Here is a 26,165-nt window from a genome sequence, read left to right on the forward strand (position 1 = left end):
ACCCATAAAGAAAGCAGAACGTTGCACGACCACGATGTTTGTATGTTGTTCAGGGAACCTGTCGGATGCTGTTCACTTTCTTGGTCCGCTCGGTCATCTCTGAATCATTCATGCATGTTTTAATGATCGCTAAAATCTTCCACCTTAGAAATATAGCCAGACTCCGTCCCACACTCACCCTGCCAGATGCGGGAAAAACTCGTTCACGCCTTTGTCTCCTCAAGGCTTGACTACTGCAACGCACTGCTCATTGGGATCCCTAGCAAGAGCATCCAGAAGCTCCAGTACATTCAAATCTGTGCTGCTAGGATCCTGATGAGAGTGCGGAAATATGAACACATCACACCCATACTCCATTCCCTACACTGGCTCCCAGTCTCCTTCAGGATAGAATACAAGGTCTCCCTCCTCACCCATCAGTGCATCCACAGCAACGCCCCCTCCTATCTAAAGGAACTCAACGCTCCCCCGACCTCCACCCGCTCCCTCTGCTCTGGACACTCAAACACACTCCAACCCATACACAGGACACACCTTCGCTCCATGGGCGACCGGGCCTTCTGCTCAGCTGCTCCTCGGCTGTGGAATGCCCTCCCTGACCATCTGAGAGCACCACATTCCGTTGAGGTTTTTAAAAGGGGCCTAAAAACATTTCTTTTTAACAAGGCATTTGCCTGAATTATTCTTTTATTTCTTTTTCTTGATTTTTATCTGTATGTTTCTTCCATTTCATTGGTTGTTTTATTCATTTTAATTGTTTTTATTCATTTATTTTTTTATCTTTATCTCCTGTAGCACTTTGAGATTGTCACAAAAATAAAGTGCGTTACAAATTGAATTTATTATTATTATTATTATTATTATTATTATTATTATTATTATTATTATTATTATTATTATTATTATTATTATTAAAAGACACATGTCCCTTTCTCTTGGTGTCAGTGCCACTGTGTCCATCCTGCTTTTGTAGATCAATTCTTCTGACAGTTTTTTGGTACAAGACGACGCCTGCCGTTCGGAATTCTCTTTTAGTCTAAGCTGGCATTTGCAATCAAACTTATTTTTTTTTTTTTCTATTTCTACATCAATGTCATTGTCCACCGCTAGAGCAGCCATATCTTCAACCGATCTCATGGTTGATACCATTGAATGGCGCAACGGTGCAACGGCCCCACTTACAGAGTCATCCTCCTCCACATTGGATTGAAAATCTAGTTTTCCTCCATCGGAGTCTTCATCATCAGAGGAACCCTCCGAGACAGAGTCATCGACAGGATTAACAAAGTCCAATATGTACTCGTTCATTAAATCAATGGCTGTTCCAGAAGCCGAAAGTTTGTTCAGAGCTGTGGCGAGCGTCTGGGTGTCAGCTCAACAATAATCAACATAGGCCATGTGTGTTATTTATGGGCGTTGCTCGAAACTCAGAGGACACGCCGGTGGCCAACAAAAGCACTTGTCTTGATTCACATGCACATTTAACTCCGCCCCCACCCAATGAGAAATATCACACTGAAACAGCCTTTTTTAAACAAAGAAATGTTACTATTAGATATACTATAACTAGTAAATATGTTCTTAAACATTCAAACTGATAATAATTCGATATTTTTTTGGATTTGCATGATTCGACTGCTCCCGACATGTAATCACGAGCGCTGGTCACGGTCACAATTTTAAAGCTTTATTCCACCCAAATAGTTTTAAAGGTTTATTCCGATTTCATTGATATATGTTTGCCCCACCTCCTACACCTAAGCCCCACCCCCTTTCGTATTTCGTGAACCGTTTGTCATAGAGACTCGTATCTCACGATTCATTTGTGCATAGGCGGCAACCACACTGCTGGAATTGTCTAGTTTGTTATTATGGAAATGTTTTTGGATTGAATGGGAGAATTAGTGTGGGAACCCAGTTTACTGCTAGATATCTGACGTGATGGTTTACGTTACTGGCTTCCTGTAGGAACCCTGCTGACCACGCCGCAGCACCCTGGAGCACATCCCGTTACCATGCCAACCTACAGGCCCCAGGGGACACCTGGGTACAGCTATGTCCCTCCCCATTGGTAAAGGCCACCCAATCATGTGAGTCATTATCTCTCTCTGTCTGTCTCTCTCTCTCTCCCTCCCTTTCTACCTCTCTGTCATTCGGTATCTTATCTCTTCCTTAGTCCTTCCCATTTAGCCACATCATTACTTCATCTGTCATGGATGTAGAACATCTCGATGGATGTAGAAATCAAAGATGGCTGACTGACTAGTTTCCAAGTTTTGGAGTGTTCCTGGTTCCCCTATCAGACCTCTAGAGAGACTGATCATTCAGTATAGTGAGTGACTAGTGTTGATCATTCAGACTAAATGACTGAACATTCAGACTAAATGACTGAACATTCAGACTAAATGACTGAACATTCAGATTAAATGACTGAACATTCAGACTAAATGACTGAACATTCAGATTAAATGACTGAACATTCAGACTAAATTACTGAACATTCAGACTAAATTACTGAACATTCAGACTAAATGACTGAACATTCAGATTAAATTACTGAACATTCAGACTAAATGACTGAACATTCAGACTAAATGACTGAACATTCAGACTAAATGACTGAACATTCAGATTAAATGACTGAACATTCAGACTAAATTACTGAACATTCAGACTAAATGACTGAACATTCAGATTAAATGACTGAACATTCAGACTAAATGACTGAACATTCAGATTAAATGACTGAACATTCAGACTAAATGACTGAACATTCAGACTAAATGACTGAACATTCAGACTAAATGACTGAACATTCAGACTAAATTACTGAACATTCAGACTAAATGACTGAACATTCAGATTAAATGACTGAACATTCAGACTAAATTACTGATCATTCAGACTAAATTACTGAACATTCAGATAAAATGACTGAACATTCAGACTAAATTACTGAACATTCAGATTAAATGACTGAACATTCAGACTAAATGACTGAACATTCAGACTAAATGACTGAACATTCAGATTAAATGACTGACCATTCAGACTAAATGATTGCCCATTCAGATTAAATTACTGAACATTCAGACTAAGTGACCAGTGTTTATCCAGTGTATTGGCCACCAGACAGCTGTTATCCGACTGTACAGATGGTGTTTTTTGTGAGCCTGTGATTCTCATCCTGTGGTTTCCCCCTTTATTCCCAGCCGTCCGTGCCATCTCTGTCGCATGTCAAATTCACTGCCTCAAAAAACATGCCTGTTTATTAGGGTTGGGTACCGTTCACATTTTAACCGATACCAGTACCCGATGGTACCTTTTTTCGGTACTTTACTCTCTGTAACAACTTTTTTATTTCAGTTGTAAAACTAAACTAAAGTCTAAACTTCTCAATTTCAACATTGTTATCACACCACACAACACACACCACACAAGCTCCTCCCTACCTCCCTCTCCCAAACCGTTCCTACAACAATTTTTTTTATGTTGCATGATCTGTATATATGTATACATTTATTATGTATTATTATTTTTTAAGTTTAAATTAGTGCTGTCAGGCGATTAAAAAAATGGATCTATTTAATTAGGATTTGTAATTAATTAATCTAATTAATCGCATAACCATTTTATGCCTGATATTCTATATTCTATAATCATATTTAAAATTGCATGTGTCTGGATGGCAGAATTCAGTACTTTATCTACAAAACCTTCTGTTTAATCATCTTCCATTTATTAATTTGCTTAGATTTTTCAGGTCTGGTCAATTTTAGCATGGTGTTATTCACAGTCAAAGATACATTTTTTTTATTGATATTCTCATTTGGTTCATTACAATTTACTCAAGCCCTAGTAACAGACACAGTATTTATGACACTGGGAATACATTCCCTGAGATCCATAGATGTCCCTAGAATACCAAGAACATGCAAATGGACCATATTAAAAAAAAAAGTCTGAAATGTGTATTCTACGTTCTTATGGAATGAATGAGATATTTAATAAAAATTATATATATTTTTTAAAGGGGACATGCATTGCTTTTCCTTGCACTATTTGGGCAACTTTACACAATTCCTGTGAGTCTATGGAACACGTCTGTACGTTTTTTTTTCAAAAAGAAAATCATTTTTATATTTCTAATTAAGTACTCAAAAGCATAATTTCTCAGCCTCAGGATTTCAGGCTATTTTTGGATGAGTATCATTAGGATTTTATCGATACTACTACTCTTATCGATACTGCTTAACGGTTCGGTACTGTAACTGAGGGGTACAATTCCCTGACTGTATTGATAAGTATGGTATCATTAAACCACTACCTGCTTTATGTACTTTAAATACTGGCCACACAGTACATGATATAGATATGATGAACACTTTCCCACCTGATGAAACGAAGTCCACACAAATGTATAAATCGAATATTTTATATAGCAAAGGGTATATACAACGTTCACTTAATGACATTTATGATTTGAATGCACTTGTAAGGCAAATGAGTATTCGTAGGCAAATCAACATTGAATGTCCAATCTCTGGTTACGCAGGGAGCAAGTATACAACCTGGTTCTTTAGGGAACTATAGCGATGGTACTTAAATGATTATAGCTGGATACACTAAAGGGGGGTCCCGCTGGTTGTAAGTCAGTAGGGGGGGGGGGGTTAGGAGAGCCGCTGGCGATATCCCATCTGGCCGACGATTTCTTGGGAGAATTCAGAGTGCTGAACACGGTGCCCACAGAACCTCGGTCCGCAGATGAATACAGCTGGGCCCTCTTGTAGACGGTCGCTGCCGGTCCACAACGAAGAGACGTGAGGCGACCTCACTCGGGGTAGAGCGCCGTCTCACCTGGACTCCTCTCGGGGGGGGTAGTTCCAACACTCAGCAGTGTTGGCCGTTATCCATGGCATAATCAAAGCACCCAAAGCACGTAGATAATCCAAGCCGTGTAGGGCTCGCCGTCGTCCGGGTAAAGTAATCCAATGTACAGGTCCACTCGTCCTGGCCCAGAGCTCCTCGCATGCAAGCACCACACGTGGTCTGCCCAGCCTGGTTAAGACTCTAGATAACGCCAGGAACGATGGGGGTACTGCTCACTCTATAACTCTAACCGAACGATGCACCATACATAATAGACTATTATTAACTTAATAGAAATACGTCCCACTCGACGGTATAGTGCCAAACTATGACAATTCAACTATTAATCCACACGATGTCTCAATGCCTATTCTGAGGCCAAGTAGGCCATACTGCACCACACGTGCGTCGTGGGTGAGGCTTCACGTCTGTTACTAGGTTGGAGGGTAAAGGACTAATGGACTAAAAGAAAGTTCTACTTTACTTGCGCCATATATATATGCGCTGTGAACAAATAGTACCATTCGTATTTCGCCAGACGTATTCCTACGCGGAACCGGGCTTGTAACGACATGTTCGTCGGCACGATTGAATTTGAACCAAGGGGCTTGGCTGCTGGCGCCAGGTTCTTGTCCAATGGTAGAATGAAACTATTATGGGCTGTTAGTAGACTAAAGGGATATTCAGTGTATATGTACAAGGAATATACAGGGGATATCAAACGATATACAAATACTATTAAATATATATCCATAAATAAATATATATATTCGGTTTAATCTGATCCTTCACAACAGCCGCCCCCTAATTAGTCCCACCTAATTAGCTAAGCAGAGACAGATTAACCGCACTGTCTACCACTCAAGGTCCGCTGTAAGGGTCAGTCAACTCACAAAGTCATGGGGTCATGGTCGTCATCGATAGTGTCTGGGAGTCTGGGCAGTTCTATTAGCCTCGCCACGGGTCGTGTGTAAGTTCGCCCTTGGACGAGCACTTCAGCTGCTCGGACCTTGCCATCGGCACCGGTGATCACTTTGCTTACGCGGCCAGCCGGCCACATAGCTCTGGGTAGTGACTGGTCGATAATCATGACGACTGTTCCTTCTGTCAAATTGTCTCTCTCTTTACCCACTTCTGGCGGGTCTGTAGAGACGGTAGGTAGTGGAGTAGAAAGCTGTTCCAAAACTTGTCAGCTAGTACTTGACTGTACCTCCACATTCTTCGGCCGTTCGCTTCTTCAGGCCTGTACATTGTCTGGGGTAGCGCGGGGTCCAGCCGCCCCATCAAGAGTGTGTTGGGGGTGACTGGGTCGACATCTGCTACATCACTGGAGACGTAGCCGAGGGGCTTGGAGTTCAATACTCCCTCGATCTCCGTGAGGACTGTCATTAGGACTTCTTCCGCCACAGTCTGGGCCCCAAGCACGGCGTACAGGGCTGTCTTTATAGAACGTACTTCTCGTTCCCAGGTTCCACCGAAGTGGGGTGCGTTCGGGGGATTAAACTGGAAGTCAATCTGGGATGGAGCGAGGTGGGTCTTAAGTTCTGGGCCCATAGCTTGGAAGCTCTCTCTCAGCTCTCTTTCTCCGCCTTTGAAGTTTGTCCCGTGATCAGACAACAATGTAGACGGTTTTCCTTTCCGTGATGTGAATCTTCGGAAGGCCATAAGGAATGAGTCTGTGCTCATGGTCGGAAGGAGTTCGATATGTATCGCTCTGGTGGTCATGCATTTGAATACAATACCCCACCGCTTCTCGGTTCCTCTTCCTTTCTTTATGTACAACGGGCCAAAACAGTCCATGCCTGTGGAGTGGAATGGCTTGTCGCCGAGTCGGAGGCGACAGGGAGGTAGGTCAGCCACTGCGCGCGCCACTTTCGGCAGTCTAGACAGGTTCGCTGGAAGCGTCGCACCGCTTCTCTTCCTTGAAGTATCCAATAGCGACGTCTGATCTCCGCGAAGACTCTCTCTGCTCCTGCGTGGTGTACATCCTCGTCGTATTTCTTTATGATCAGCTCTGTGACCTTGTGTCGGCTGTTCAAGACTATCGGGTACTTAACGTCATCCGGTAGATCGGGGGCTCTCCGCAGACGACCACCCACTCTGATGAGATTATGGGCGTCGCTCTCGGGTGCCAGGTGGAGCAGTCTGCTGTCTGATGGGACGGGCTTTCCTCCCTGTAGACAGTCTAGCTCATCGGGGAACGAGTCTCTCTGGGCTCGTTGTAGTAGAAGAAGTTCTGCTTCTTCGTAGTCAGCTGCTGAAATGTCGGCAGTGGACTGAATCTCTGGGTGGTGCCACAGGAATGTCTTTTGCTGCGCACTCTGTAGGGTAATGCAATCATCTATGTTGGGGTCTGTGGAGGCGACTGTGCTCAGTCCACAGAACATAGGTTTCTTGTTCTCAGCCTCCTCTTTACTCGCTTCCCGTGGGGTGGGCGTAGGCCACTCTTCTTCCGGGAGCTTGAGGAATTCTGGTCCGTCACTGTAGATGTTGCGACGGGTGAGGTCATCTAGGGACATTCCCCGGGTGATGACGTCAGCTGGGTTGTGTTTGGTGTCCACATACCGCCAGCTCGCTGCTTCTGCTAACTCTTGAATCTCGGTGACTCTGACTCCCACGAAGACCTTGTATCTGCATGAATCAGACTTGATCCATGTGAGTACTGTCGTGGAATCTGACCACAAGATTGTTCTGTGCACCGGAATGGTGAGTTCACGTTGGATTAACGTGGCTAGATGCGCTCCTGCTAGGGCTGCGCAGAGCTCTAGACGCGGGATAGATTGTTGCTTTCGTGGGGCTATTCTTGAGCGAGCCAGGATGAAAGCAGTGTGTATCTCTCCTCCCTTCTCTTGGGCACGCAAGTAGGCCACCGATCCATAGGCTACTTCGGAGGCGTCACTGAAGACGTGTAGATCCATCTTGCATGTCTCTGGCCTCACTGTGGGTGGGAAGTAGCTGCGGCGTATATTGACGCCTGGGAGTGAGCGGAGCTCCGTCTCCCACTCTCTCCATGTGGAGGCAAGGTGTGCGGGTATTGGGTCGTCCCAGCCCTGGTCCTTGTCCCATAGTGCTCGTACAATCATCTTTGCCCTGGTGGTGTAAGGTAGAATACATCCCAACGGGTCATATTGTCTGGCGAGTGTTCTGTACACACTCCGTCTGGTGGTCGGTATCGCCGTCGACCTTCCCTGCTCCGTGGTCAGGGGTTTGTGTCTATAGTGGAGCGAGTCTGTTTTGAAGCGCCAGACTAATCCTAGTGTCATTTCTTGGGCTTCTCCTGGGATTGTCGCCATCCAGGTCTCGCTGCTGGCAGCCTTGTCCGCGGGGGAGAGGCTGCGCAATACGTGCGGGTCACTGCTGGCCCACTGCCTGAGATCAAAGCCGCCTTTGATCAGGGAGGCGCGTAGCTTGATTAGGAGAGCCTCGGCTTCTTCTTGAGTCGAAACGCTTTGTAAACAGTTGTCCACGTAGAAACTGTTCTTCACACTGTGTCGGACCTCTTCATCTGCTGCTGGGTCCTCTGCGACGTGTTTCTGTAGTGCAAATGTAGCACAGCACGGGCTGCATGTGGTTCCGAAGGGGAGGACTTCCCACTGGTAGATGGCTGGGTGCTCATCTCCGATCCTCTCTCTCCATAGGAACCGCAGCAGGGGCTTGTCCTCCTCCACTAGTCTCACCTGCAGGAACATCCCTTTGATATCCCCGCTGATAGCCACCTTGTCCTGGCGGAAGCGCAGTAGCACGCCTAGTAGAGAGGGGCCGAGTGTGGGGCCGGGCAAGAGCTCTTTATTCAGATTTTGGGATCCGATCTGGTAGCTGCAGTTAAACACAATGCGATCCTTGCCGTTGTGGTGGACCTTGTGGTGCGGCACGTACCATGATTCGGTCGTCTGATCGGCCTCTTTAATGTCAATCTTTGTCACGTGTCCCGCTGTGATTAGCTTCTCAATCTCAGCGCGGTACACACTCTCTTGAGCGGGGTCTTTGGCTAGGTGCCGCTCTGTGTTCAATAGATACCGCTCCGTGGCGTCTTTCTTTGCGTGAAAGGTGGGCATTCCCTCTCGCCTCAGGAGTGGAGTTGCGTATCTCATCACTCCGCCGACTGTGACTCTCTTTGTCCCTTGCTCGAGGAGGTTGATGGCGTAAATGTCTTCTTTAGAACGAATGTCTTTCTTTTCGTTCTTAAAGGGCATTGTCTCTAGTGTCCATAGCCTCTCGACATGCTGCAGGAGAGTGGTGTCTTCTTCTGTCGCTCTGGAGTGGAGGCAGCTAGTGGCTGCTGTTCGGTTGAGAGATTTAGCGAGGGGGCCTTGTAGTGTCCACCCTAGGCGGGTCTCAACTGCTGCAGGACAGCCTCGGGGTCCTGTATGGACCCGGTCAATCGGAACGATGAGGTCTGCATGGTCGGAGCCTATCAGCAGGGTCGGGGTGGCGCCGTCTATGAGCGGGATAGGTAGTTGACGCAGGTGCACATATTTATCCATCAGCTTGGCGATGGGGTAGGTGTACTGCGATAGTCCTATTTCTTGGCTGGTGAAAGCATTTGTAATCCTATACCGTCGCTCTGGCTGCCCGCTTGCTGCGATAGTGAAGGAGACATTCTCGCCCTTTATCGTCTTTAAATCTCTTCTTATTGTCCGAATCGTCATTTGGTTCTCGCTCCCCCGCAGTCCCAGCTGGGCCGCAGCGGACGCGAGCAGAAGGGTCTTCTCTGACCCGTCATCAAGGACGGCGTAAGTGTCCATGACTTTATCTTGGTAGCTCAATGTCACACGGACTACCTTTAAGAGCACTTGGGCGCCGCTGCTGCTGGCGGGGTCAATGTACATGACACTTGCCTTGGTGCTGCTCGATGGTGCAGGTGCAGGCCTTCTTCTGTTACTGTCGTGTAGTACATCTAGATGGGCTCCGTCACACCGACTGCACCTCTTCTTTAGGCGGCATTCGGCTGCCATGTGACTGCGCGCACATCGGTAACAGCGCCTGTTGGACTTTATCCATTGACTCACTTCTTCTGCATTCATCTTTGTGAACAGGTCACATTGTGACAGCCAGTGTTCCTTCTCGCAGTAGGGGCACACCATCTTCCACTTCTCTTTTCTCGAGGGGGTACTGTGGTTCTTACTGCTCGGTACTGATTCTGATTGGTGCATGACAGTCACCGATCTTCTTCCATCGTTTATTCTCCTGGGTCCCTCTCTGGAGCTTGGTGTGCTCCGCACGAACGTATCCAGTCGTAAGCTGCTGACTTCTCTCGCCAGGAAGTCGGCTAGATCGAGGAGGGATGGTTCGGGACCGTTAGGATCACGGTGGTCTCTCTGCCGCCTGAAGCGCTCTTGTCTGGCGGGTGGCAGCTTCTCTAAAATCCTCTCGACGTTAGAGTTGGCGTATAGCTCGTGCATGCCCTTTTCCCGTTGCGCTCCCAGCATCCCTACCAGGGACTGCACTTTTATAGACAGGTCGTCTAATGAGCGATTGTCTGTTGCTGGGGGTAGGCGATCAATATGCCTTATCTCTTGGATTACGTAATCCCATATACGTCCATATCTCTGGTCCAGCGCTGCTAGAGCCGCGGTGTATGGGGTCGTAGAGGTGGCATAGGCTAGCGCTATATTGTGCGCTCGCGGTACTTTCAGGTGCTTCAGTAATATTGCATACTTGTGGCGTTCATCGGCGACATCCACCATCATTGTCTCTAAGCACATCCGGAGCTCCGTGTACTGTGCTCGATTCTCATAGGTGAAGTCTGGAAACGTCGGCGTGGCAATGTATGACGCCGTGGGTGGCTGATACATCGGCGAGCGTTGGGGGAGAGACCTCCTAGGCGAGTCTCCTCTTGCGCCTCTCTGTGGGCTGGTACCGGCAGGGTACCATGGCCCGCTGGTCCAGGTGCTATTCCTCGGGGCTGGTCGTGCGTCGTGCTCACCCGTGAATAGAGTCGGGGGTCTGTAGCGCAGCGCCGCGGGGGTATAGCCTGGGCTGTACTGGACCTCCTGGTCCGGTGGAGTACTGTGCTGTCGTCGGGCTTGGTTCTCCTCCTCTCCCTCTTCCTCTTCTATCAGGTCCTCTAGATCCTGTAGTCGTTTATTTAGCTTCTCCGCAGTGTATGCTGCTCCTTCCTTGTAGCTGGGTCTCGCTTGGACCGGTCTGGGAAGGGGGTCTGCGGGGGGTATAGGCTTGGTCTGTTGGTCAAGTTCAGGGTCGCTTGCTCGGTTAGGAGACGCTGCCCTTGACTGTTGTCTCGACGAGTTCCTTGAACCCCTGGCGGAGGGAGAGGGTGTTGCCTTGAGGATCAGCTGCTCCATTAGCTGCGCTTGTAACTTGTCGCGCTCGGCTTGTAGTCTGTCGCGCTCGGTTTCGCGCAGGATGAGAGCGAGGTCGCGCTGGTTGAGAGCGAGGTCGCGCTCTGCCTCTCTTTGGGCACCGTCAGCGGCGCGCTGGGTGTCTGCTCGGTCTCTTGCCATATTCTCTTCCGTCTGAAGGCGTCTCATCTCCAGGCGTATGCGCTCTTCTTCGCTCCGTTGCTGTGTCTGGAGTCGATCGCGTTCACCCTGAAGTCGATCGCGTTCACCCTGAAGTCGATCGCGTTCGGTAGAGGCTGTCAGGCTGACGAGGAACGCCTGTGATAGCATCCTCTCCGCTTCGCTGGGGGAAGACGGTTGTAGAGGTGAGCCGCTCCTGGCTGTACTCGTTGGGGAGTCCTGGAGCTCTATTTCCTCGGCGCTCTCCTCCTCTTCTTCCGTGCAGAGTTCTCTCTCTGTAGGGTTGTCTTCCTCCCAGGGCTGGTCGGGGACTACTTCTTCGGTATTGGCGGGGGGTAAAGGCATGTCAGCTCCCTCCTGGTCCCCACCGTGAGCTTGGTCAGTTACATTAGAACCCACTAGGGCCTCTGTGGTCGGGGTAACCTGGTCGTTAAGGGCAGACATAATTTTACTTTCTACTTTTACGGCGTTTACCGTTTGTCGAAGGCTAGGTAGTTGACTGACAGCGTAATCCTCTAAGTACTGAGGTGTCTGTCGTCTGCGCCGCGGGCGTTCTACGTTAGGAGGACCGTTTCGTGGAGTGTTCATCATAGGCCATTTCAATATTAATAACACTATATTAATATTACACTAGTTACCATCCGGCTCGAAGGACCAATTGTAACTGAGGGGTACAATTCCCTGACTGTATTGATAAGTATGGTATCATTAAACCACTACCTGCTTTATGTACTTTAAATACTGGCCACACAGTACATGATATAGATATGATGAACACTTTCCCACCTGATGAAACGAAGTCCACACAAATGTATAAATCGAATATTTTATATAGCAAAGGGTATATACAACGTTCACTTAATGACATTTATGATTTGAATGCACTTGTAAGGCAAATGAGTATTCGTAGGCAAATCAACATTGAATGTCCAATCTCTGGTTACGCAGGGAGCAAGTATACAACCTGGTTCTTTAGGGAACTATAGCGATGGTACTTAAATGATTATAGCTGGATACACTAAAGGGGGGTCCCGCTGGTTGTAAGTCAGTAGGGGGGGGGGGTTAGGAGAGCCGCTGGCGATATCCCATCTGGCCGACGATTTCTTGGGAGAATTCAGAGTGCTGAACACGGTGCCCACAGAACCTCGGTCCGCAGATGAATACAGCTGGGCCCTCTTGTAGACGGTCGCTGCCGGTCCACAACGAAGAGACGTGAGGCGACCTCACTCGGGGTAGAGCGCCGTCTCACCTGGACTCCTCTCGGGGGGGGGGTAGTTCCAACACTCAGCAGTGTTGGCCGTTATCCATGGCATAATCAAAGCACCCAAAGCACGTAGATAATCCAAGCCGTGTAGGGCTCGCCGTCGTCCGGGTAAAGTAATCCAATGTACAGGTCCACTCGTCCTGGCCCAGAGCTCCTCGGATGCAAGCACCACACGTGGTCTGCCCAGCCTGGTTAAGACTCTAGATAACGCCAGGAACGATGGGGGTACTGCTCACTCTATAACTCTAACCGAACGATGCACCATACATAATAGACTATTATTAACTTAATAGAAATACGTCCCACTCGACGGTATAGTGCCAAACTATGACAATTCAACTATTAATCCACACGATGTCTCGATGCCTATTCTGAGGCCAAGTAGGCCATACTGCACCACACGTGCGTCGTGGGTGAGGCTTCACGTCTGTTACTAGGTTGGAGGGTAAAGGACTAATGGACTAAAAGAAAGTTCTACTTTACTTGCGCCATATATATATGCGCTGTGAACAAATAGTACCATTCGTATTTCGCCAGACGTATTCCTACGCGGAACCGGGCTTGTAACGACATGTTCGTCGGCACGATTGAACTTGAACCAAGGGGCTTGGCTGCTGGCGCCAGGTTCTTGTCCAATGGTAGAATGAAACTATTATGGGCTGTTAGTAGACTAAAGGGATATTCAGTGTATATGTACAAGGAATATACAGGGGATATCAAACGATATACAAATACTATTAAATATATATCCATAAATAAATATATATATTCGGTTTAATCTGATCCTTCACAACAGCCGCCCCCTAATTAGTCCCACCTAATTAGCTAAGCAGAGACAGATTAACCGCACTGTCTACCACTCAAGGTCCGCTGTAAGGGTCAGTCAACTCACAAAGTCATGGGGTCATGGTCGTCATCGATAGTGTCTGGGAGTCTGGGCAGTTCTATTAGCCTCGCCACGGGTCGTGTGTAAGTTCGCCCTTGGACGAGCACTTCAGCTGCTCGGACCTTGCCATCGGCACCGGTGATCACTTTGCTTACGCGGCCAGCCGGCCACATAGCTCTGGGTAGTGACTGGTCGATAATCATGACGACTGTTCCTTCTGTCAAATTGTCTCTCTCTTTACCCACTTCTGGCGGGTCTGTAGAGACGGTAGGTAGTGGAGTAGAAAGCTGTTCCAAAACTTGTCAGCTAGTACTTGACTGTACCTCCACATTCTTCGGCCGTTCGCTTCTTCAGGCCTGTACATTGTCTGGGGTAGCGCGGGGTCCAGCCGCCCCATCAAGAGTGTGTTGGGGGTGACTGGGTCGACATCTGCTACATCACTGGAGACGTAGCCGAGGGGCTTGGAGTTCAATACTCCCTCGATCTCCGTGAGGACTGTCATTAGGACTTCTTCCGCCACAGTCTGGGCCCCAAGCACGGCGTACAGGGCTGTCTTTATAGAACGTACTTCTCGTTCCCAGGTTCCACCGAAGTGGGGTGCGTTCGGGGGATTAAACTGGAAGTCAATCTGGGATGGAGCGAGGTGGGTCTTAAGTTCTGGGCCCATAGCTTGGAAGCTCTCTCTCAGCTCTCTTTCTCCGCCTTTGAAGTTTGTCCCGTGATCAGACAACAATGTAGACGGTTTTCCTTTCCGTGATGTGAATCTTCGGAAGGCCATAAGGAATGAGTCTGTGCTCATGGTCGGAAGGAGTTCGATATGTATCGCTCTGGTGGTCATGCATTTGAATACAATACCCCACCGCTTCTCGGTTCCTCTTCCTTTCTTTATGTACAACGGGCCAAAACAGTCCATGCCTGTGGAGTGGAATGGCTTGTCGCCGAGTCGGAGGCGACAGGGAGGTAGGTCAGCCACTGCGCGCGCCACTTTCGGCAGTCTAGACAGGTTCGCTGGAAGCGTCGCACCGCTTCTCTTCCTTGAAGTATCCAATAGCGACGTCTGATCTCCGCGAAGACTCTCTCTGCTCCTGCGTGGTGTACATCCTCGTCGTATTTCTTTATGATCAGCTCTGTGACCTTGTGTCGGCTGTTCAAGACTATCGGGTACTTAACGTCATCCGGTAGATCGGGGGCTCTCCGCAGACGACCACCCACTCTGATGAGATTATGGGCGTCGCTCTCGGGTGCCAGGTGGAGCAGTCTGCTGTCTGATGGGACGGGCTTTCCTCCCTGTAGACAGTCTAGCTCATCGGGGAACGAGTCTCTCTGGGCTCGTTGTAGTAGAAGAAGTTCTGCTTCTTCGTAGTCAGCTGCTGAAATGTCGGCAGTGGACTGAATCTCTGGGTGGTGCCACAGGAATGTCTTTTGCTGCGCACTCTGTAGGGTAATGCAATCATCTATGTTGGGGTCTGTGGAGGCGACTGTGCTCAGTCCACAGAACATAGGTTTCTTGTTCTCAGCCTCCTCTTTACTCGCTTCCCGTGGGGTGGGCGTAGGCCACTCTTCTTCCGGGAGCTTGAGGAATTCTGGTCCGTCACTGTAGATGTTGCGACGGGTGAGGTCATCTAGGGACATTCCCCGGGTGATGACGTCAGCTGGGTTGTGTTTGGTGTCCACATACCGCCAGCTCGCTGCTTCTGCTAACTCTTGAATCTCGGTGACTCTGACTCCCACGAAGACCTTGTATCTGCATGAATCAGACTTGATCCATGTGAGTACTGTCGTGGAATCTGACCACAAGATTGTTCTGTGCACCGGAATGGTGAGTTCACGTTGGATTAACGTGGCTAGATGCGCTCCTGCTAGGGCTGCGCAGAGCTCTAGACGCGGGATAGATTGTTGCTTTCGTGGGGCTATTCTTGAGCGAGCCAGGATGAAAGCAGTGTGTATCTCTCCTCCCTTCTCTTGGGCACGCAAGTAGGCCACCGATCCATAGGCTACTTCGGAGGCGTCACTGAAGACGTGTAGATCCATCTTGCATGTCTCTGGCCTCACTGTGGGTGGGAAGTAGCTGCGGCGTATATTGACGCCTGGGAGTGAGCGGAGCTCCGTCTCCCACTCTCTCCATGTGGAGGCAAGGTGTGCGGGTATTGGGTCGTCCCAGCCCTGGTCCTTGTCCCATAGTGCTCGTACAATCATCTTTGCCCTGGTGGTGTAAGGTAGAATACATCCCAACGGGTCATATTGTCTGGCGAGTGTTCTGTACACACTCCGTCTGGTGGTCGGTATCGCCGTCGACCTTCCCTGCTCCGTGGTCAGGGGTTTGTGTCTATAGTGGAGCGAGTCTGTTTTGAAGCGCCAGACTAATCCTAGTGTCATTTCTTGGGCTTCTCCTGGGATTGTCGCCATCCAGGTCTCGCTGCTGGCAGCCTTGTCCGCGGGGGAGAGGCTGCGCAATACGTGCGGGTCACTGCTGGCCCACTGCCTGAGATCAAAGCCGCCTTTGATCAGGGAGGCGCGTAGCTTGATTAGGAGAGCCTCGGCTTCTTCTTGAGTCGAAACGCTTTGTAAACAGTTGTCCACGTAGAAACTGTTCTTCACACTGTGTCGGACCTCTTCATCTGCTGCTGGGTCCTCTGCGACGTGTTTCTGTAGTGCAAATGTAGCACAGCACGGGCTGCATGTGGTTCCGAAGGGGAGGACTTCCCACTGGTAGATGGCTGGGTGCTCATCTCCGATCCTCTCTCTCCATAGGAACCGCAGCAGGGGCTTGTCCTCCTCCACTAGTCTCACCTGCAGGAACATCCCTTTGATATCCCCGCTGATAGCCACCTTGTCCTGGCGGAAGCGCAGTAGCACGCCTAGTAGAGAGGGGCCGAGTGTGGGGCCGGGCAAGAGCTCTTTATTCAGATTTTGGGATCCGATCTGGTAGCTGCAGTTAAACACAATGCGATCCTTGCCGTTGTGGTGGACCTTGTGGTGCGGCACGTACCATGATTCGGTCGTCTGATCGGCCTCTTTAATGTCAATCTTTGTCACGTGTCCCGCTGTGATTAGCTTCTCAATCTCAGCGCGGTACACACTCTCTTGAGCGGGGTCTTTGGCTAGGTGCCGCTCTGTGTTCAATAGATACCGCTCCGTGGCGTCTTTCTTTGCGTGAAAGGTGGGCATTCCCTCTCGCCTCAGGAGTGGAGTTGCGTATCTCATCACTCCGCCGACTGTGACTCTCTTTGTCCCTTGCTCGAGGAGGTTGATGGCGTAAATGTCTTCTTTAGAACGAATGTCTTTCTTTTCGTTCTTAAAGGGCATTGTCTCTAGTGTCCATAGCCTCTCGACATGCTGCAGGAGAGTGGTGTCTTCTTCTGTCGCTCTGGAGTGGAGGCAGCTAGTGGCTGCTGTTCGGTTGAGAGATTTAGCGAGGGGGCCTTGTAGTGTCCACCCTAGGCGGGTCTCAACTGCTGCAGGACAGCCTCGGGGTCCTGTATGGACCCGGTCAATCGGAACGATGAGGTCTGCATGGTCGGAGCCTATCAGCAGGGTCGGGGTGGCGCCGTCTATGAGCGGGATAGGTAGTTGACGCAGGTGCACATATTTATCCATCAGCTTGGCGATGGGGTAGGTGTACTGCGATAGTCCTATTTCTTGGCTGGTGAAAGCATTTGTAATCCTATACCGTCGCTCTGGCTGCCCGCTTGCTGCGATAGTGAAGGAGACATTCTCGCCCTTTATCGTCTTTAAATCTCTTCTTATTGTCCGAATCGTCATTTGGTTCTCGCTCCCCCGCAGTCCCAGCTGGGCCGCAGCGGACGCGAGCAGAAGGGTCTTCTCTGACCCGTCATCAAGGACGGCGTAAGTGTCCATGACTTTATCTTGGTAGCTCAATGTCACACGGACTACCTTTAAGAGCACTTGGGCGCCGCTGCTGCTGGCGGGGTCAATGTACATGACACTTGCCTTGGTGCTGCTCGATGGTGCAGGTGCAGGCCTTCTTCTGTTACTGTCGTGTAGTACATCTAGATGGGCTCCGTCACACCGACTGCACCTCTTCTTTAGGCGGCATTCGGCTGCCATGTGACTGCGCGCACATCGGTAACAGCGCCTGTTGGACTTTATCCATTGACTCACTTCTTCTGCATTCATCTTTGTGAACAGGTCACATTGTGACAGCCAGTGTTCCTTCTCGCAGTAGGGGCACACCATCTTCCACTTCTCTTTTCTCGAGGGGGTACTGTGGTTCTTACTGCTCGGTACTGATTCTGATTGGTGCATGACAGTCACCGATCTTCTTCCATCGTTTATTCTCCTGGGTCCCTCTCTGGAGCTTGGTGTGCTCCGCACGAACGTATCCAGTCGTAAGCTGCTGACTTCTCTCGCCAGGAAGTCGGCTAGATCGAGGAGGGATGGTTCGGGACCGTTAGGATCACGGTGGTCTCTCTGCCGCCTGAAGCGCTCTTGTCTGGCGGGTGGCAGCTTCTCTAAAATCCTCTCGACGTTAGAGTTGGCGTATAGCTCGTGCATGCCCTTTTCCCGTTGCGCTCCCAGCATCCCTACCAGGGACTGCACTTTTATAGACAGGTCGTCTAATGAGCGATTGTCTGTTGCTGGGGGTAGGCGATCAATATGCCTTATCTCTTGGATTACGTAATCCCATATACGTCCATATCTCTGGTCCAGCGCTGCTAGAGCCGCGGTGTATGGGGTCGTAGAGGTGGCATAGGCTAGCGCTATATTGTGCGCTCGCGGTACTTTCAGGTGCTTCAGTAATATTGCATACTTGTGGCGTTCATCGGCGACATCCACCATCATTGTCTCTAAGCACATCCGGAGCTCCGTGTACTGTGCTCGATTCTCATAGGTGAAGTCTGGAAACGTCGGCGTGGCAATGTATGACGCCGTGGGTGGCTGATACATCGGCGAGCGTTGGGGGAGAGACCTCCTAGGCGAGTCTCCTCTTGCGCCTCTCTGTGGGCTGGTACCGGCAGGGTACCATGGCCCGCTGGTCCAGGTGCTATTCCTCGGGGCTGGTCGTGCGTCGTGCTCACCCGTGAATAGAGTCGGGGGTCTGTAGCGCAGCGCCGCGGGGGTATAGCCTGGGCTGTACTGGACCTCCTGGTCCGGTGGAGTACTGTGCTGTCGTCGGGCTTGGTTCTCCTCCTCTCCCTCTTCCTCTTCTATCAGGTCCTCTAGATCCTGTAGTCGTTTATTTAGCTTCTCCGCAGTGTATGCTGCTCCTTCCTTGTAGCTGGGTCTCGCTTGGACCGGTCTGGGAAGGGGGTCTGCGGGGGGTATAGGCTTGGTCTGTTGGTCAAGTTCAGGGTCGCTTGCTCGGTTAGGAGACGCTGCCCTTGACTGTTGTCTCGACGAGTTCCTTGAACCCCTGGCGGAGGGAGAGGGTGTTGCCTTGAGGATCAGCTGCTCCATTAGCTGCGCTTGTAACTTGTCGCGCTCGGCTTGTAGTCTGTCGCGCTCGGTTTCGCGCAGGATGAGAGCGAGGTCGCGCTGGTTGAGAGCGAGGTCGCGCTCTGCCTCTCTTTGGGCACCGTCAGCGGCGCGCTGGGTGTCTGCTCGGTCTCTTGCCATATTCTCTTCCGTCTGAAGGCGTCTCATCTCCAGGCGTATGCGCTCTTCTTCGCTCCGTTGCTGTGTCTGGAGTCGATCGCGTTCACCCTGAAGTCGATCGCGTTCACCCTGAAGTCGATCGCGTTCGGTAGAGGCTGTCAGGCTGACGAGGAACGCCTGTGATAGCATCCTCTCCGCTTCGCTGGGGGAAGACGGTTGTAGAGGTGAGCCGCTCCTGGCTGTACTCGTTGGGGAGTCCTGGAGCTCTATTTCCTCGGCGCTCTCCTCCTCTTCTTCCGTGCAGAGTTCTCTCTCTGTAGGGTTGTCTTCCTCCCAGGGCTGGTCGGGGACTACTTCTTCGGTATTGGCGGGGGGTAAAGGCATGTCAGCTCCCTCCTGGTCCCCACCGTGAGCTTGGTCAGTTACATTAGAACCCACTAGGGCCTCTGTGGTCGGGGTAACCTGGTCGTTAAGGGCAGACATAATTTTACTTTCTACTTTTACGGCGTTTACCGTTTGTCGAAGGCTAGGTAGTTGACTGACAGCGTAATCCTCTAAGTACTGAGGTGTCTGTCGTCTGCGCCGCGGGCGTTCTACGTTAGGAGGACCGTTTCGTGGAGTGTTCATCATAGGCCATTTCAATATTAATAACACTATATTAATATTACACTAGTTACCATCCGGCTCGAAGGACCAATTGTAACTGAGGGGTACAATTCCCTGACTGTATTGATAAGTATGGTATCATTAAACCACTACCTGCTTTATGTACTTTAAATACTGGCCACACAGTACATGATATAGATATGATGAACACTTTCCCACCTGATGAAACGAAGTCCACACAAATGTATAAATCGAATATTTTATATAGCAAAGGGTATATACAACGTTCACTTAATGACATTTATGATTTGAATGCACTTGTAAGGCAAATGAGTATTCGTAGGCAAATCAACATTGAATGTCCAATCTCTGGTTACGCAGGGAGCAAGTATACAACCTGGTTCTTTAGGGAACTATAGCGATGGTACTTAAATGATTATAGCTGGATACACTAAAGGGGGGTCCCGCTGGTTGTAAGTCAGTAGGGGGGGGGGGTTAGGAGAGCCGCTGGCGATATCCCATCTGGCCGACGATTTCTTGGGAGAATTCAGAGTGCTGAACACGGTGCCCACAGAACCTCGGTCCGCAGATGAATACAGCTGGGCCCTCTTGTAGACGGTCGCTGCCGGTCCACAACGAAGAGACGTGAGGCGACCTCACTCGGGGTAGAGCGCCGTCTCACCTGGACTCCTCTCGGGGGGGGTAGTTCCAACACTCAGCAGTGTTGGCCGTTATCCATGGCATAATCAAAGCACCCAAAGCACGTAGATAATCCAAGCCGTGTAGGGCTCGCCGTCGTCCGGGTAAAGTAATCCAATGTACAGGTCCACTCGTCCTGGCCCAGAGCTCCTCGGATGCAAGCACCACACGTGGTCTGCCCAGCCTGGTTAAGACTCTAGATAACGCCAGGAACGATGGGGGTACTGCTCACTCTATAACTCTAACCGAACGATGCACCATACATAATAGACTATTATTAACTTAATAGAAATACGTCCCACTCGACGGTATAGTGCCAAACTATGACAATTCAACTATTAATCCACACGATGTCTCGATGCCTATTCTGAGGCCAAGTAGGCCATACTGCACCACACGTGCGTCGTGGGTGAGGCTTCACGTCTGTTACTAGGTTGGAGGGTAAAGGACTAATGGACTAAAAGAAAGTTCTACTTTACTTGCGCCATATATATATGCGCTGTGAACAAATAGTACCATTCGTATTTCGCCAGACGTATTCCTACGCGGAACCGGGCTTGTAACGACATGTTCGTCGGCACGATTGAACTTGAACCAAGGGGCTTGGCTGCTGGCGCCAGGTTCTTGTCCAATGGTAGAATGAAACTATTATGGGCTGTTAGTAGACTAAAGGGATATTCAGTGTATATGTACAAGGAATATACAGGGGATATCAAACGATATACAAATACTATTAAATATATATCCATAAATAAATATATATATTCGGTTTAATCTGATCCTTCACAACAGGTACTTTATCGGTACTCTTATAGGTTCTTTTTGATTATTTTGCAAGAAAGAAATACAATTAATTAAGAACAAAATCGACATTGCTTTATTATTTATAACTTTATAAATAAATATAATAAATAAATATAATTTCTTCAGCAACAGCAGCAGCTATGTTCTTTTATATAACGTTATAAATAAATATTATAGCTAGGGTGAAGGGACTTTGGGCTTGGCTGGGACCGGTGGTGGTAGAGGGAGGAGGGGTGGGCTGGGACATGGTGGCTGCAGCCTCAGCCTGATGACGATTGACGATCTATAAAAAGTTGTCATCTTTCAAATATATTTGTAGCTAAACAATTAGCTAAGCAATTATATTTTATTTATTAGCCTATTCGTAATAATTCGTTATTAGCCTAGCTAAATCCGTATCTTGGCTTACCTGCAGTGGACATGGATGGAGATGGAACACTGCAAGCAAAGCAGTCAAACGGCGCATTTCTGCAGACTAATGTTATGTTTTGACAACAGATGTTTTGACAAATTGCTTGTATTGCCACCCTTACTTGCAAATGTTTTATTGCACTTGTGGCAACGTGCGTTGTCTGCATCGACTTTCGTAAAGTGTACCCAGACTTTCGTTTTGTTCTCTCCGCCATGATGAGCGCAGAGCTCGGTCTGTGCTGCGCGCTCAGCACGGAGCCAAGTACCCGTATGTGCATTTGTGTGAGTGTCGCTCGCGAGTGTGTGTAAACTAACAGCCCTGCGTCTCCTGCAGACAGAGAGGAGAGATAGTTTGCAACATTTAAATTCCTCGAAAAAAAACTCCATAATGTCTCGAGTATCAATAGCAGAACCGAAAAAGTCAGAGCTTATCAATATTTTCTTCTAATTTAGTACCGGTTCCCGTTTAGAACCGGTTTCGGGGAGCATCCCTAGGCTCCGCCCATAAGCGCTTTGGGTGACAGTCACCCACAGTCTGCGACTGGCAGATAGAGAGGGAGAGGGAGAGGGACACGGAGCATAAAGTTATCTCTCCACTGCTTCCCCCGGGTCCTGCTTCCAGGTTGTGTGTGTAAATGCGTGTGTGCCACTGCTTCCCCACGAGTCCAGGTTGTGTGTGTGCCACTGCTTCCCTGCATGGTCCAGGTTGTGTGTGTAAATGCGTGTGTGCCACTGCTTCCCCGCGTGCGGTTTGTTTCCCGACAGACAGCTCCTCCCTCTCTCTCCCTCTCTCTCTCTCTCTCTCCCTCTCTCTTGCTCGTTCTATGCCTCGCTCTGTTTGAGGAAGTGTTGGGTTACATTATGCGCTACAACCATAGAGGGGGTGTTACTGCAAATCAGTACCTTATTCACGTCAGCAATACCGTCAAATCAGAACAGCTTAGGCCCAGTCCACACGATCACGGGTATTTTTGACACAGAGGTTTTATAATTATTCAAAAAAAATAAACCTCCGTACACACACACAGTAGTTTAAACTGGTGTAATATACATGTAGTACAATGCCAAAGCAATAGGTGGCGATGTAGTTCAAACATGAAGGCCATTTTCAACCAATCGGAAGGGTTGAACGCGTCACTACATGTCCTGCTCAAAACAGAAACCCGCCATCTTTAAATTACCTCGCGTGAACCATTAGCAACATAGCATTTATTTGCAGCAAGAAACAAAGTGCAATAAACAAAAAAGGATACATTCACTGTGTATTCTGCCTCATTTGTTGATGAAACAAAACCAACATCAACACAACATCACAAAAAGATTGCTGATGTTGTTAGCTTACATGCTAATGTGATCGGGATTTCCATTATAATAGTTAGCATTGTGGCTAGCGTACATTAGCGTAGTAACGTTAACGCTAGTAGAATGAATGGATAAAAACGTTATTTAACAGATTGCAGAATGGGTACAATACAATACGGCTCAATACAAACAATTGTTAAGGGGATGCAGACTGTTATAGTTTGGACTGGGTTCCTTATAACAATAACTTGACAACACATGAGCTTAGTTGGTAGCCGCAGCTTCAGGTTTACTCTGAGCGTCAGGTCAGGAATGCGACAACAGACATCAGTCGATCAAAGTTAAGAGTTGTTCCGATACCGATACCAGTATCGGAAATGCCGCCGATACTGCCTAAAATGGTGGTATCGGTATCGGCGAGTACCCTCTAATTCTGCTCTCCGATACCATATGACGTAATTTATCAACAACACTGCGGTCTGCTGAGTGAGCATTATAAAACAAACGTGTTTTTAACCGACCGTGAATTAAAGTGTCAATGACATTTGTCATTTTAACAGCAAATACTTTCCAGATACGTTGCCATCGTCCCGACAGCGCTGTTGACGGGGAGCTCTGATGGGTTCGCTTGGTGGTGTTAGCATTGAACAGCTAACCGAAAGCTAGCGTTAACTAACATTAAAGTTTTAGCTTTAACGTTAACTTGGCTAAAGTTGGGGCTATTCATAATCCAGCAATAATGGCTGCAGACCTGCAAGCAAAGTACAGCAAATGAGTATTCCAAGTTAAATCACATTTTCACCAGTAACGTTAGTCTTTCCATCTACCGGTAGCTCATGCTAGCTAACCTAACGTTAGTTCACGTTAACGTCGTCACTGATCGACATGGCATGTTGCGGACAGCCATATCGGTGACAATGTTTAGCTTTTAGTGCCAAATGATAAGAGTCTGAGGCGGAGTCTCAAAAGAGAATGTTGAATATTTATTGTGCAAAAATCTAAACAACTAAAAAACGGAGCCTTGTGGAAGCAAGTGCAGCAACGAATAATGTCTGTGGAACTAATGTGCCAACAACCTTTCCGTTGGTGAACTTATTGAGAGTTTTCAATTACTGATACTAATACTCATCTATACAATCACCTGTTGTTGAATAAATACCATTACTTATAGTTATTACTAAAAACCTTATATAATATATTTTTTTTTTTAATGTATGCACTGGTATCGGATCAGTATCGGTACATTTACATTTACATTTAGTCATTTAGCTGACGCTTTTATCCAAAGCGACTTACAAGTTCTGTACGACAAGCCATCAGGAAGGGCACAACTCTATCAGCTGAGCAACAATGTTCATCAAAGTGTTGAGTGCTACAGTGTAGGTTAGTTTATTAGGACAAGTGCATGACAGTACGGTTAGTTAGGGTTAGATTTTTTTTTTTTTTTTTTTTTTATTCAGATAATGGTTGAAGAAGTGCGTCTTTAGTCGACGGCGAAAGATTGGACGTGATTCGGCTGTCCTAACTGGGGTGGGTAGTTCATTCCACCATTGTGGGGCAAGGACTGAGAATAGGCGACTTCTCTTTGATGACCCTCCCGGAGCTTGGATAGGAGTAGGTCTGAGGCGGCCAGAAGATGCAGAGCGTAGGGGTCTTGAGGGTGTGTAGTTAGAGACCATTGACCGGAGGTAGGCGGGAGCGGTTCCCTTTGCCGCACGGTATGCTAGGTCGAGGGCCTTGAAGCGGATTCGTGCAGCAATGGGGAGCCAGTGCAGGTCCCTAAGAAGTGGGGTGACATGGGCCGACTTCGGTAGGTTTGAGATCAGGCGGGCCGCTGCGTTCTGAATGAGTTGAAGAGGCTTAGTGGCAGTGGCCGGGAGGCCAGCGAGCAGTGCATTGCAGTAGTCGAGGCGGGAGATAACTGTTGATTGGACGAGGAGTTGGGTGGCTTCTTTTGTCAGGAAGGGGCGTATCCTTCTGACGTTGCTCAGGAGGAATCGGCAGGTTCTGGTCGTCGCTGCGATGTGAGCAGAGAAGTTCAACTGGTCGTCGAGGACAACACCAAGGTTCTTGGCGGTCGGGGACGCAGTCACAGCTGCATTCTCGACTGTGATTGAAAGGTCGGTTAGGGGGGAGGATTTGGCCGGCAGGTGGAGCAATTCTGTTTTGCTTAGGTTCAGTTTGAGGTGGTTGGACGTCATCCAGGCTGAGATGTCGGACAGACAGGCCGAGATCCGCACAGAGACGTGGATATCTGAGGGAGGGAAGGAGAGGAAGAGTTGAGTATCGTCGGCATAACAATGGTAGGAGAAGCCATGAGACGTGATAATGTTACCCAGTGATTTAGTGTAGAGGGAGAAGAGAAGGGGTCCTAAAACCGAGCCCTGGGGGACACCCGTCCGCAGGGGGCGGGTGGCCGACAGGGTCCCTCTCCATGACACTTGGTAGGAGCGGTCATTGAGGTATGATGACAGCCATGTCAGCGCAGAGCCAGCCACTCCCATTCCTGCGAGGGCCGCAAGGAGGATCTGGTGGTTGACTGTGTCGAAGGCTGCAGATAGATCTAGGAGAATCAGGACAGAGGAGAGGCCTTTCGCTTTTGCTAAGTGAAGTGCCTCTGTGACCGCAATGAGGGCTGTCTCTGTGGAGTGACCAGTCCTGAAGCCTGACTGATTAGGGTCTAGGAGGTCATTCTGTAAGAGATAAGTAGTAAGTTGGTTGGATACAGCACGTTCAAGTGTTTTAGAAAGGAAGGAGAGAAGAGAGACAGGACGGTAGTTGCCTATGACGGTAGGGTTCAGGGTTGGTTTTTTTATGAGCGGCGTGACTCTGGCTTGTTTTAGGGAGGTGGGGTATCGGCCGATACCCAAAGCTTGGGTATCTGAATCGGATCGGGAAGGAAAAAATGGTATCGGAACATCAAACACTGGAAATGATCTCAGTTACTATGTCCACACGCAACCAATGCAACCGGGGTGAGCCCAAAACTCCACCCTGGACTCCGGTTTTGAAAGAGCACGGTTGCACTGTTAAAAAAAACCCGGTTGCGTGTGGACGAACAGTGCAACTGCGCACATTCAATCACGGTTACATAAAACCCTGCGTTCGTGTGGACAGGGCCTTAGTTGAGTGAGGGAAGATCTCGTGAACTCGAGACTAGACTGATGAGTCAATATGATAATTAACGACACAGACCACATTGATATAATCCCCAATTGCTAGGATACAATGCTAAACACTGGAAAAGGCCATTTATAATGCATGGCACCTTTAATAAATTTTGAGT

General features: G+C 48.8%; 1 protein-coding gene across 3 annotated transcripts in view; it reads left to right on the plus strand.

Annotated features, from left to right (window-relative positions):
- Positions 1-26,165, plus strand: part of fam168a (family with sequence similarity 168 member A) — a 109,887-nt gene that overhangs the window by 73,128 nt on the left and 10,594 nt on the right. For all 3 annotated transcript variants that reach the window (XM_084332012.1, XM_084332013.1, XM_084332014.1), the window contains one exon: positions 1,969-2,090. In XM_084332012.1, the coding sequence (XP_084188138.1) occupies positions 1,969-2,075 (107 nt within the window). In that variant the 3' untranslated portion in view covers positions 2,076-2,090. The remainder of the gene's footprint in view (positions 1-1,968; positions 2,091-26,165) is intronic.

Source organism: Notolepis coatsorum (assembly GCF_963971535.1).
Source record: "Notolepis coatsorum genome assembly, chromosome: 1".
In the NCBI taxonomy this organism is placed as follows: domain Eukaryota; kingdom Metazoa; phylum Chordata; class Actinopteri; order Aulopiformes; family Paralepididae; genus Notolepis; species Notolepis coatsorum.